The 13,379-nt window shown below is 44.9% G+C and overlaps 1 protein-coding gene across 2 annotated transcripts; it reads right to left on the bottom strand.

The window, feature by feature from the left end:
• Positions 1-248: 248 nt before the first annotated feature.
• CNRIP1 (cannabinoid receptor interacting protein 1) lies at positions 249-12,115 on the bottom strand. 2 transcript variants are annotated; one of them, XM_037896022.2, is made up of 3 exons: positions 11,404-12,115; positions 10,182-10,326; positions 249-1,761 (listed from the first exon to the last, which is right to left on the bottom strand). In XM_037896022.2, exons 1-3 carry the CDS (start codon positions 11,580-11,582, stop codon positions 1,597-1,599), a joined length of 489 nt encoding a protein of 162 aa, XP_037751950.1. In that variant the 5' UTR covers positions 11,583-12,115; the 3' UTR covers positions 249-1,596. The 2 variants fall into 2 exon arrangements, with proteins under 2 accessions (XP_037751950.1, XP_037751949.1); XM_037896021.2 differs by having other exon boundaries at positions 10,182-10,341; positions 11,404-11,998.
• Positions 12,116-13,379: the final 1,264 nt, after the last annotated feature.

The following is a 13,379-nucleotide window of genomic DNA, read 5'->3' as shown; positions in this document are numbered from 1 at the left end:
GTGGTCAGAATTTCTCCATAGTGACTAGTGATTTTTGGCACCCAACTTGAGACACTTTAAAGGGGCCTGATTTTCAGAAAGTGTTAAAACCAACCCTCTATGTCAGGCCCTTTACAAAGATGTTTCAAGTTGGGCGCCTAAAATTACTAGTCACTTTTGAAAATCTCGGCCTTCATCTTCCTGTACTCAACTTTAAAGTCAAAAGTAAGAGAAGCCAATTAGATGGCGCATGCTCAGAAAAATACAGATTGTTTCCAAGTCCTTTATTAAAAAGGTCAAAAGTTGTGATTACAATTTACAGACATGATTTAAAAATTATTCACAAAGGGTTACAGGAACAACTAACATACCAGTAAGAGAATTTAACCCAGCAGAGACTGAAGGTGGGACAGTATAGTAATTAACCTGCTTTATTTATTGAAAGAAGAGATCTGAATCTACATTCCCCTTTGCCTCTCAGCTGTAAACACTGGAAATTATATGTTTAGCACCTTAAGTCATGATCCTGCAAAACTCATGCACAAGTGTGCACTGATGCACTTTACTTATAACTTGACTGTTCTTTTGCTGTCACATGTGTGAGCATTTGCAGGATCTGGGCCCTTCTTCAGAGATGAATATTTCTGACTGATATGAAAGTCTGCAGGTTTTAGTACAGTACAGTGATCACACCTCAAAAAATTTATTTCTTTTGAAAGATTCTACTGGTTTGAGCAATTTTCCTAGTCTTAAAAAATTGAGACTACCCCTGGAACTAATAATCTCGATGAACTCAAAGAACATTAGGTGTGACCATTATAATTTGTTAGAGCAGTGTACATGCTCTAAAGATATGTATCAGCAACATCAATAGATGTGCAATTATGCCTTTACGACCACAGATTTATTGCTTTTCGGTATGTTTTGTTATGCTAATGGTTTTCATGGTATCTCTTGGTTTATAAAAAATCACTTCAGAAGCTGGGGAACACAGAAAACCAGTGACATTTTACCAGATTTCACAAAAGAAGAAAGCCAGTCACAGCATATTTTACAACATTAACAGAAGAGGGAGACTCAGTGTGTCCGAGTCTCCCCATATGAAAACGCAACTTCAACAGTCAGTAGCCAATGTCCAAACATCCAGAACTTGCACCTCTGCTGTCTACCATGACAAGACGTAGACAAACTGCACAATGGAGCATGTTTTAGGGACAACGCAAATATAAATACAGGTAAATCATCACTAATATGAAGTTGGATCTGAATCTTACTAATGCAAGGTATTTCACCAAGGGTATTACATCCTGTGATACTGGTTAGTGGGTATTATCCACATCTTGTTGGCATCACAGTGTTTACTTTATCAAGGTGCCTGCAGAAATTCCCTACCGCAAGGATAAAGAATACTGCAGATGCCATTGTAAGTTTAAGTACTGTGAGTAGCAAGTGTCAAGGTTTAATGGCACCCACTGTGTGTATAATTTAGCATGTTATTTCTACCACATGGGACAAAACAACTGTATAGTATGCCTTTGTTAAGGCTTTGTGCTGGTTTAAAGGTAGATTTTTTTTTAAAAAAAAAAGATTGTCCAGCAGCGTCCACTTTGCTTATCTTCAGTGGAACATCTCTTTGTTGATCCACATAAGACTGCGTGTCTCATTGGGTTTGCATTCATACTCGATGCTACCAAAGGCGTTTCCCCATTGGCAATGATTTCGTTTGTGGTAGTCATAGAATTTGACTTGCCAGACTGTCTCAAAAGTGCCGATGTCACTAAACTGCGAAGGACAGGGAACAAAGTTGTTAGTAAGCAGCTCAGATTTTTCCCTCCTCCTCCATGCAATGTGCCCTCCAACTACACTGCACGTGTGACACACTGATGTAAGGGTTATTCCCAAAGTAGCAACATCAAAGATCTTTCAAGGTTGCCATAGTATCCTTCATGCAATCTTTAGTGCCTAAGCATAATTAGTAGCACATACAGGGCCTGATTCTCCCCTGCCATGTCCCTCTGCCACTCATTTATACTTGTGCAAGGTGAGTGAAAATGATACCATTCTGACCAGGTACCATTTTATACCCACTTTCTATAGGTGCAAGTAACTGCTGGGGGCAAGGCAGTGGAGAATCAGGCTCATAATGCTTTAAACAAGGATCCTGCAACACTGGGTGAGGTGATGAAAGCAGGTGATTATGCCGTATCCCTATTGTGTGAAAAATAGATCTCCAACCTCTGAGACATGGTTTTCCAGCGTTATGCAATATACTATGCTTGCCATGAGATCTGAGGTTAGTGGATTCCCTTTGTACTTTGATCTGTACGCAGAATTAATAGTAATGAACTTCCTCCTTTTTGCTTTGCCTGCAGTCTCGAGTGTTACCTTATTTTTTCATTTGCAGTGCCATTCAATCTGTAAATTAATGCACGTTATTACTATTCAATCTGTAGATTAATGCAGTATACTAATACTGTGCTATTTGTAGACTTCCCTTGTCTTCTATTCCACATTTTTATACCAAACAAGCATGAGAGAGGCTCCCACTTACATTTTTCTACAATCACTGCTCATTGTAATGTGCTACTGAATCATAATTTAGGGACAAATGACAGAAGCTAGGAGATAGCAAAGTATATTCTAGTGGTTGCTTAGGAGATAGCAAAGTATGAGTGATTGGTTAAGTTGCATTACAATGAGAGGGAATTAAGATTTCAAGTTGTATTGGACTTGGCATTTGTCTATGAACTAACACTACTTTTAACATGTTATTTAGAAATGAATGGGGCTACAGTAATAACAACTTGGAATTCCAACAGTATGAAATATCTCATGTTCCCCCCGGTCCCCTCCCCAACCTACTGTAAGACACCAGTATAATAGCAAAATACACTTGCATGAGAGGAACAAGGATAGATTATCATTTTAATTGCACCTGTGTAAATGTGGGAATTACTCCACTGACTTCAACTGAGGTCCTGCAGATTTGCACCAGCACAAATGACCTTGGATGGTGTCTTTGAAACGTGGGTATGAGGGTTTGTACATGCCAGCTCTAGGCTCAACAGCACAGTATATTGGTGTATGTTCTAGTAGACTAACCCCTGAAGTCAGTATTACTGCAATGGAATAAGTATTACTATGTTTTTAGTGTTCCTTTTAAAATATTCCTATTGCTCATTTTAATAATGACTCTTCTCCATGTGTCTGTTTCATTACAATCATACATTCAGGAGCTGACCTTTGATCATCCACATATTGTATTCACCACTGGAAAGTCATCATGTAAATCCCTTTTCAGAATGACTCTTTCAGCCAGCCAGAAGAAGCAGAAACTTCAGCGTCTACACCTGACCGATTATAGCTTATTTCCCAGTTGGGCGGTTATTTTGCTTCTGCCTGCTGTGCAGTTAGTAAGCTGCCACTGCCTAACCTAAGGGACACATTCATTACCATGCTCACCTTGTTGCTGCAGAATGGACACCTTTTCAAAAGAACTCCGCCCCCAGCAATGCCCCTTGATAATTAGAATTTAGTCATGACCATAATGGCAGCTACTGGGTCCTGAGTTCTTTTGACAATTGGACTCCAGTTGTGGGTGTCGCCTTAATATCTGCACCATTACAGGAAGTCACAGAAAAAAGTTACTGAGAATCTAAAGTTACCGTAGCAGCTCTCCCACACGCTCCCCAGTGGCTGCATTCATTCTCAAGGAACGGACATGGTTTTAGCTACCCAGCCTGGGAGCCACTTATAACCCAAAGCAGTAGAGGCGGAGAGTGCTGTGTAAGCACCGTGCTTAGCCCTGGGGAAAGGGCCTGCCTCCTCCTGCTCAAGGAATCCCACTTACCAACCCAGGAATGGCATCGCTAGTGGAGGGAAGTGTCAGCCATCCTCATCTGAGAGGATACATACTCTGATGGAGGGCCTTGTGCAGTGCACTAAAGGAGTTTGTATGTGTATTCGGGGGAGCAGAGAATCCCTGAGCACAGGCAGCCCCATCTAGGTGGCCTAACAATCTCTACGTGGTTACCCTAAAGTCCCATCACCCTGCAGCAGAACGACACCAGTTCCACCACCTAGGGACTCTCCAGGACTGCATGGTTAGTAATGGTAGCTAAAGGGAACTTAGAATCAGAAGAGCCTTTCCCTCTCTTGCAAATATGTGCCATAGTTCTTTATGCAATCACCCATCTATGTGCTTTGGGGCTCAGTAGTTAGTTATTCCCTCAATCCCTCTGAAGTTGGCCACAATAAGGTTTTTTAATGGCTATTTGTTATGGGGGGGTTGTTGTAAGCTGACCAGCCCCCTATCTATATTGCATTATGTAGCGCCTTTCCCCTTGGTATCCGAGCACCGTCTAGACTCTGGTCTCTGAGCTCTGAAACCCCCAGTCACCTTCTGGCTGATTTGAGGACTTGCCCTTCCATACAGGCCAGTCCCATGTGTCTTGAAATGCAGTGGTGAAGGAACAGAGCTCTATCCCTGGGCATCCAGGAGAGGATACCAGATGCTCTCTTGCAGCCACTTGCTACCATTACCACCTCCTATTAGAGCCATTGCTGCCTGAGCACACAGAGTGCTGGGCCTCCAGCATGAGCACCCTCAGCCCCTCTCAGGGGTGTGTTAACAAATGACATCCCATAGACCCTTCCCATGAGGAGGGCATAAGCAGAGCACCCTACAGAACAAAACCTTGGCTCCTCAATGTAACAAGGAGGGGGCTTCTGGGGCACTGGGGCCAACAACTCCCCAGGGTTGCTGTCATTGTCCAATGGGGGGTGAAGACCTCAAAATCATTCCCTTAGTTCTCTGGCTTCCAGTTCACTTCCTCATTGCTCTGCCAATGAGAGCTTCCCTAATGGACACCCTGCTAAAAATATAGCTGCATGGTAAAATAGCTCACAGGTTTCTAGGTACTAGGCATAATTTGAGTGTTCAAGTACCAAAACAACACCTACGTAAATAAATGCCTTCCTAGGATCCTGAAGATGCAGAAATAAGATTGCTGATACAAAGGCCTAACTAAACCATATTCTATTAAAGCAAATGCAATTTGGGTTGCATTAACAGAGGCATAGCATGCAAGTCATGGGAGGTGATAGTACCACTCTACTCTGCGCTGATGGGGCCTCATGTGGAGTACGGTGTCCAATTTTGGTCACCACTGTATAGAAACGATGTAGAGAAACTGGAAAGGATGCAGAAGCAAGCAACAAAGATGATGAAAGGAATGGAATGTAAGCCATATAAGCAAAGGCTGAAGGAACTGGGTATGTTTCTTTTAGAAAAGAGGAGATTAAGGGGGAGGGATAGGATAGTGGTCTTTAAATACTTGAAAGGCTGCCATTACAAAGATGGAGAAAAGTTGTTCTCTCTTGCCACAGATGGCAGGACAAGAGGCAATGGGTTCAAATTACAGCACTGCAGATTTAGATTAAATCTCCGGAAAAACCTCCAAACAGTAGGACAATGGAACAGGCTGCCTAGGGAAATTTTGGAAGCTCCTTCACTGGAGGTTTTCAAAGAGAGGCAGAATAGCCATCTGTCTTGGATGTTTTAGACATAACAAATCCTGCATCTTGGGAGAGGGTTAGACTAGATGATCTTTGTGGTCCTTTCTAACCCTATGATTCTATGCCAGCTACCAACAATTAACAACAAGAGTTTAAGAAGTCACTTAACTGAAATTCGGTATATTGTGCTCAAGAAATAACTTCTTGTTACCTGTTCTGAAAAAGGTTATCTTGGCAGATAAATTATTAGGAATTTTCTGGCTTTTACCCATTCAAATGCTATTTTAAGACTAGTTTATGACTTGAGGCTCAGTACTACGCTCTTTATTCAGGCAAAACTGACTGAAAGTTCAACGAAAGTTTAGTTTGGAGTAAGAACTCTAGGATTAATCCTTTACAAGGTATCTTCCTTTCCTAGTGTGCATCAGAACATGACTTGTCTGCTGTAGAATTGGAAGAGGAGGATAACTAGTCACACAGGGATAGAAAAGGGTGGGGGTTGGAGGGCGGGAAAGGAATTAAAGCTATATACAAGGAGGCCAATTTCTAAAACCTAGACATTTAAATTGGGCTCTATATACTGCTTAAGCAGGCAAAGGGACACAAACTGGTTTTCAGATTGGACTGTCTAAAGTTAAGTGCCTAAATCTCTTAAAGATCTACATACCTTTAAGCAACTAAATGCTGATTTAAACTCCTAATTCCATGTTTAGATACCTGTATTGAATACTTAGGCCACATCTACACTACCCGCCAGATTGGCGGGTAGTGATCGATCTATCAGGGATCAATTTATCGCATCTAGTGTAGACGCAATAAATCGATCCCTGATCGCTCTGCTGTCGACTCCGGAACTCCACCACGGCGAGAGGCAGAAGCGGAGTCGACGGGGGAGTGTCAGCCGTCGATCCCGCGCTGCGAGGACGCGAAGTGAGTGATTCTAAGTCGATCTAAGATATGCAACTTCAGCTACGAGAATAGCATAGCTGAAGTCGACGTATCTTAGATCGATCCCCACCCCCCAGTGTAGACCAGGCCTTAGAAGCCTAAATACAGATTTAAGTACCCACATTTGAAAGACTGAGCTCTTAAAACCAAATCCTGAGAGGTGTTGAATAGCTGCTTACCAATTTCAAGCCCTGTTGACTTCACAGTATCCCAGGATGTCATTCTAAATCTGCTGTTTGGACAAATATTGTTATTGCTTCAGTTCAGTACCAAAAATCAGCCTTCAGAAGCCTGGGCCTCCTATGGGTTTATTTTTAAAATACGTCCAAAGGAAAAATAAACTACTGGATTTTCAGACGCACTGTGCTGTAGGAGTAAAAACTGCATGGCTGGTAGAATGGAGATACTTTATCCGGTGAAGTTTGATACTTTGAAAGCATCATTTTCTGCACATTCTCTAAGGGGACACAGCAGAACATGACTACTAAACCTAGTGACAGAATTTGGAGGACACTGCCTTTGTACCTTGTACAGAAAATAATCTTGCATCTTAATCTTATACCTTTGAAAAGAAAATACATTCTCAGAATTCAGAAATTATGCTGGGCGTTTTCTTTTCATGGGTAAATTCTCATATTAAACAGGCCGTTATATGCTGCCGTGATGAAAATGGTACAAAAGCACTTAAGGGCTAATGAAATTACCCAGGAAAAAAAAGTGTATCTGCTATTACCTCTCATTATAAGGAGGTACCTCAACTTAGGATATAGATCTCCGATGTTAAGTTACACGTGTTGTATTTAGAGTGGTGGCACGATTCTTAAATTACTCAATCTTTTTAGAATCTCGCACTAGTAAATAAAAAAAACTACTTGAAGTCTTAAATTTAAATAGAAATCTAGTTAATTTAGTACAGAGCTCTAAGTGATTTCCTTGAGTGGGTACCTATATACCACAAATGGAAAGATTTTACTCTTTAGATGACTCCATATATCAAATGAGCGTGTCTATATATAAATATAAATTCCTCTAAACAGAATCACAAATCAATATTTAAAACCACTTTGAAAACATTTCAATCGTTACTGACATGAATTGACGGGGGGGGGGGGGGGTATCCCTGCGGATAGGGTTTGCCATAGTAATGAAAAGTGCAACAGGAAACGTAGCCTGAGAACACATCAGGATAGCAAGAGCAGAGCTGCAGCTAGAAGTACAGAGAAGAGCAGAAATTTAACACCCTGGGCCAGGTCCTCAGCTGGTGTCCATGGAGCTATGGCAATTTATTCCCGCTAAGGAGCTGGCCCCCCATCTTTATAGAGGTAGACAGTGAACACTGAGAAGACTCCACCACCCAAACATCTAGAAACCATATGGAACTTTTTCTAAAGAGAACTGTGGAAATCTACAGCTTCTCTGATCTTCCTACTTTAAACTGACAATATATCTGCTCCCATCTTAATTATTTCACATTTAATTAACTCTTAGGGGTTGTGTCTTCTCATCCACCTGAGCAAGTAGTTGGAAAGGTTACATTCCTTTGCAGTTTTCCTTTAAAACCAAGGTGAACTCAAAAAAGTCATGTGAAAGATTTAATAAGCACTCAGGTTCTTTAGGAGGAAAAGTGTATGGATTTTTATTTACTGCAGAAGCACTCCGTTGATTCTGAGTTAGCTCAGGCTTCAGGAAACATCTAGTTCACACTGGGTGTGCGAAGAGGCTTAACAAAATCATTAGCATGCTCACTCCCATACTCATATTAATGGTAGTAGTAACTTGATATCCTTAAGGAATGAAGTTTGGCTTCTGATTTGTAATAGACTATTAAGCTATTGCCAAGCTAAAACTATCAACTTTGAAGCGTGCTGCTTTCCCCCAAATGCAGTGTAGAACAGAAGTGTCAGGATGCCTCAGTGGGATTTTTTCCTATGCAAAATAAAATACTACAGCTAGGAAGCAGTGTTGTTGGAGACCTATTCGTTGAATTCTGCTTTGCTGCTCACAGCACACTCACACGTTGTAGCCAGAGAACGGAGTGCTTTGAAAGATTCAGAAGTGGTCTAGTCAGACGATTCCAAAGCCATGTATATGGTCTCCTGCCCCAAATTCTTCATCTGGAAATTGTTGGCTAGGTGAAAGGCCCTTTTGGGAATGGTGCCTAGCTCGGGAAGGAAGTTACTGAGCATTGTCAGATCCCCATAGATGTGTGAACGAGAATATTTAGCCCTTAGGCTGGTCAGACCTCAATGTGTCCCAAAATCTTTAAATGACACCTCCTCATCCCCTGCCCCCAATTTCAGTCTGAGCCAAAAAACATGAGAGACGAAGCCTGAAATGGAAGTGTCTACCACATTCCATATCCTGCCATTATAACTGTTAATGGTGATTTTCCATTTGCTCTACCGGGACTATAAAATTTTAGTATGTGATCACAACAAACTCTTCTTATATGGTCTTTAGAAGTGTAAGCATTGTTTAACTTCATATGTGCCATAATGGGATCTGGTCGTGAAGCAATTACAACATGCATAATAGCATCCCTTCCCCTAGTCTTTTTATGTTCCTGCATCTGGATAATATTGGTGGGGCTGGTAACACCACCTATTATAAAGGTTGCCCAACACTTTCCATTATTAGACCCTGTGTTTAATTGCTCACAGCTTTGCCAAACTGTAACCATTGCTTTATTGGAGTGGCAAAATATTTACTCTAGAAGTCTGTATTTTATATACTAGTAGGATATTACCTGAAATATAAAGCCTCTCAAGGAATACATTATTTTGACTCAATTTCTTACATCTAGGAGTCCAGTCCCACAGCCTTTAGATATGTAAAATGTAAGGGCAGCAGGATTGGGCCCAGAATACAAAATAAAGCCCCCACCCTGCAGTCACATAAGCGCATGCTTAATTTTATATGTTTTTTTGTAGTTCCATTGGCTTCAGAGGGAGAAATGCCATAAAGTTAAGCCAGTGCGTAAATGCTTTCAGCACTGGCACCTAAGAACCTGAGCACAGGGCGAGAACTCCATTGATCTCGGTAGGGGCAGGGGCTGGGTCCTCTTGGTGGATGTGAGAATAACTTAGAAAACAAACGAGAGTAGTTGTTATACCAGTGTCCAGCCGGAACACAGAGGGAAGGTGTGGCATGCTATTTGAAACATGTTTTGTTAAGTCAAGGGGGACTTTGTCTAACTCAGGAGCAGCTCAGCGAATTGAGCAATGCAGGGGGTCAGGTAAGATCATCCCTCTGCAGTACTTCACAGTGAGCCTTTGGGGAAGGATAGTTCAGTGGTTTGAGCATTGGCCTGCTAAACCCAAGGTTGTGAGTTCAATTCTTGAAGGGGCCATTTAGGGATGGGGGCAAAAATTGGGGATGGGTCCTGCTTTGAGCAGGGGGTTGGACTAGGTGACCTCCTGAGGTCCCTTCCAACGCTGATATTCTATGAATGTAACTGGTGCTGCTGTGGCTAAAGTAATGGTGACTTCAGTGTGTGGCTCTGCTGGGGCCTCTTTCACAGTTGCAAGGGTATTATATGCAACATCTTAAAGTCTCCACTTTAAAATAAACAATGACAGAGATTTAGAGCAATGAATCCTTTCTATGTTTTCCCGTTTACCAGCTGCCAGAATCTCACCCTCCCCAGATCGCATTCAGTTCTTGATTTCATTATCTCCCTCGCCTCTGTATGCACCATAGTGTCCAGCATGTGCTGGCCATGCTCAGAGGGATGGTACCTGTATGTTGACCTGTAAAGGCTGTCTTTGCCCACTTTTGGTGTGAGGCACTCCTTCTGTATCGTAGATTCCTGTGTAACAGACGACCTGGGGATCTCTTGATTTCTCTTCCAGGGGGATGTTCACTCCTCCTATACCCATAGTCCTGAAATAGACAGGCCTGAAGCAGTTTGAGACAGCCCTTGTCCCCAAAACAAGTACTAACACAAACCCTGGACACCTGGCCCTTATCACCCAAGCTGATGAAATTGACATGAAGGTGGAGTGCCCAGACACTGCAGGGACACAGTATGGGAGGAGTGGGGTCACTCATGGGTTTTTACACACAGGAAAGCACAGAAACGCTTCTACCCTGCCTTCTCCGCAGAGGCCTGTTTTGTGGCATTCTTAATAATAATAAGAACAAGATTGCGCCGCTGACCTCGTTTTGGCTGATGGTTCCTGATTTGGCAGGCTGAGTAGTAACCCGGAGAAGAAACATGGAGTATAATTCAAAGATGAAGGTTTCATTTATTGCAGCTGGGCGTTAGCTATTTTAATGGGCTTTTCAGCGTGAGGATCGCTTTTCCTGGAGAGGCAGCCCCCAGCACGCTAACACAGCCCTTCTTCCTTTCCACCCCTCCCGCAAGGGCGAGCCAAAGGATCGCAGAGCTGGTAGAGCCGCTTCTCCTTCCAGATCAAACACTGGGAAAAACCCAGGAGGGAGAAGCGGCGCAAGCCTGGGACGCTTCTTAATTGGGCTGATCTCGAGGAAGCTGCACCGTGGGGGTGGGGCGGGAATTCTCCTTCCCTATCTAGAGAAGGAAGATGTATCTCTTCGGAAAGAAAACGCACACCCCCTCCCCTTTGCAGCGATCCACTGTAATCACACCCAGCCCCCCTCCCCTTTGCAGCGATCCACTGTAATCACCCCCCCCTTTGCAGCGATCCACTGTAATCACACACCCCCCTCCCCTTTGCAGCGATCCACTGTAATCACACCCCCCCCCTCCCCTTTGCAGCGATCCACTGTAATGACAAAGGGAGGATGCGGAGGTAGCAGCCGGGGGGGAGAAGAGCCCCACCCAGACACAGGTGCCCTCCAAGTCTGGGGGGGCGGGGGGGACAATGGAAATCCTGCGCTGTCAGCCCGCCAGGAAAAAACATTAGCCTTCTAAAAATAGCCAGTGGGCAGGGGAGGGGGCCCGGGAGCAGCGACAGCCCTGCAGCGCGGGGCACTTACGTGGCATGCACCACCCCGGGCTTCAGCACCACCTCCACCGTGTACTTGGCCCCCGTCAGGAACTTGATGGTCCGGTTCTGGTCGAACCGCTGCCCGTCCACCTTGAAATAGACCGGCCCGTCGTTCGGCTGGATTTTCAGGGAGACGCTGATTTTCACCAGCTTGGGGATCTCGCCCATGGCTGCCCGGGGCTGGAGCGAGGACGAGGAGGAAGAGGAGGGGCCGCGTCAGACCCGAGCCAGCCCAGCCCTTCCCAAAAGCAGCTGATGAATATTTCTAATGGGGGTGGGGGAAGCATCTGCTCTGAGGCCCCCCCCGCCTTTCCCTTCTCCCAGCCGGATCCCGGCGCAGCGCAACGGGGCCAGATGCAGCTGGTCACATTTCAGCCCGTTTCCAGGGAATTCAGCCGGCCCTGATTGCACCCGCCGTCATCCACTTTTGCTGCGGGAGGGGCCCGGCCGCCCACGCCCGGCAAGCGGCAGCCGGTGCGGCAGGAGGTCGGGAATGGTCCAGAGGGAGAGTGAAACCGGAGCGGAAACGGGAACGTCCCCGCGCAGGGTTTGTTATTCGCCCACGGCAGAGCGGGCCCACTGCGAAGCGTGCGAGTAGGCGATGCTCCTGGTGTTCCGTCCACACACAGAGGCTGCGTCTGCTCGCTCTCCCGTGTGCTGGAAAGGACTCCAGGGGTGATCCATACCCCATAGTAACGGCACCCACCTATCTCCAGCTTCCCCGGAGGGCGGTGATGAACCCTGGGGAAACAATCTAGCCCGGACGCAACAATGCCAGGCGACACACGACAAAGAGAAGGGATGTGTGTGTTAAAGGGACTGGATTAATTCGGATGAGGTCTTTGTACCCTTCAAAATCGGGCTGGAGCCCTTTTCAACTGCGGGGAGCTGGTTAATTGATGAATCCCACTGCTACGTCATTAACTGAGTATTAGGTCTGCACTTCCTGGCTAATTCCTACTCTGGGGCAGTCAACTGAGCATTGGTTACCTATGAATATCTTATTAGGAGGGGAAAGATTCAAAAGTATGAATGCAATGCTTCTGATCTTCCTGCCCTGGCTGACCCCCTTCTAGTTAGATTTCTCAGTCACTTGGATGCTGGGGAATCTAGCTGTGTCCAGTCACTAGGTAAAGAGTCCCTCTTAAATCATCTGCAGGCAGAAAAGAGAATTCGAATTCTATAATAAAGCTACTTTGTGGCTTGAGGTGTTTATACACACGTGTGTGTGTTGGGGGGACTGTCTGTACGAGAGTAAAAAAAAAAAGGCTCCAGCATGATTTGTGCTTGGCCTAGTTAATAATCTTGGGGATCCCAAATGAGGCCTACAACTAGAGTAAGTGGGGTTCTACTTTCCAGGCTGTTACTCGGTACCCAGCAAAGCAATGTCTAGCTGTAGTTCAGTGCTAGCTGTGGGGCAGTGGCTCTGGAGGAGGAGCTGGGACCTGCTTTCAGCACCATTGCTGCGGACAGTTACCGGCAGCAGGTCTGCACCTGGGAAGACTCAGCTGATTTCACACAAATTGTGTCCATGCAGCGATTTAGATGTTTTAACCCCTCTGGCTCTGGGTCCTGAAGTCCTCCTAGTCTTTCCTCCAGTGAAACTCTCCCTGAGTGAGAACGGATCAAAGACGTCAAGGTTGGGCCTATGAAACAGTTGTTATTTTGTCTGCTTAGACTCGAAAGGAGCCAAACCGGGACTGCAAGCAAGACACAAGAAGGGTTTATTTGCAGTGTTGGTGTTCTGATAGCTCAGTTTCCTCTCCAGCTGGGTAACGGGTGTAACTTCAGGTGTTTGACAGAGTCCGCCCCCTTTTAGAGATGTGACTGCATGTGGAGCTGGCATCACATGTGATGGGAACAATGCACTCGGTCACCCATTCAGCAACGTAGACTCTGGCTGCAGAAAGCCAGCCCCAGCATCCGCTGCTATCCCCATCCCCACTGAGACTTCCAGACCAGTTT

The sequence above is a fragment of the Chelonia mydas genome, chromosome 3 (genome assembly GCF_015237465.2).
Source record: "Chelonia mydas isolate rCheMyd1 chromosome 3, rCheMyd1.pri.v2, whole genome shotgun sequence".
Classification (NCBI taxonomy): Eukaryota; Metazoa; Chordata; order Testudines; family Cheloniidae; genus Chelonia; species Chelonia mydas.
Note: the sequence above shows the minus strand (reverse complement) of the source record. Positions and strands in the feature narration are given on the sequence as shown.

Bases quoted from the DNA above. Each gene is read 5' to 3' on its own strand.
- CNRIP1 (XM_037896021.2), bottom strand. From the start codon at position 11,582: ATGGGCGAGATCCCCAAGCTGGTGAAAATCAGCGTCTCCCTGAAAATC. The intron at 10,342-11,403 runs GTAAGTGCCCCG...AAACTGCTTCAG, and splicing joins CCCGGGGTGGTGCATGCCAC to GCCTGTCTATTTCAGGACTA. The intron at 1,762-10,181 runs GTACCATCCCTC...TGTCCTTCGCAG, and splicing joins CTTTACAGGTCAACATACAG to TTTAGTGACATCGGCACTTT.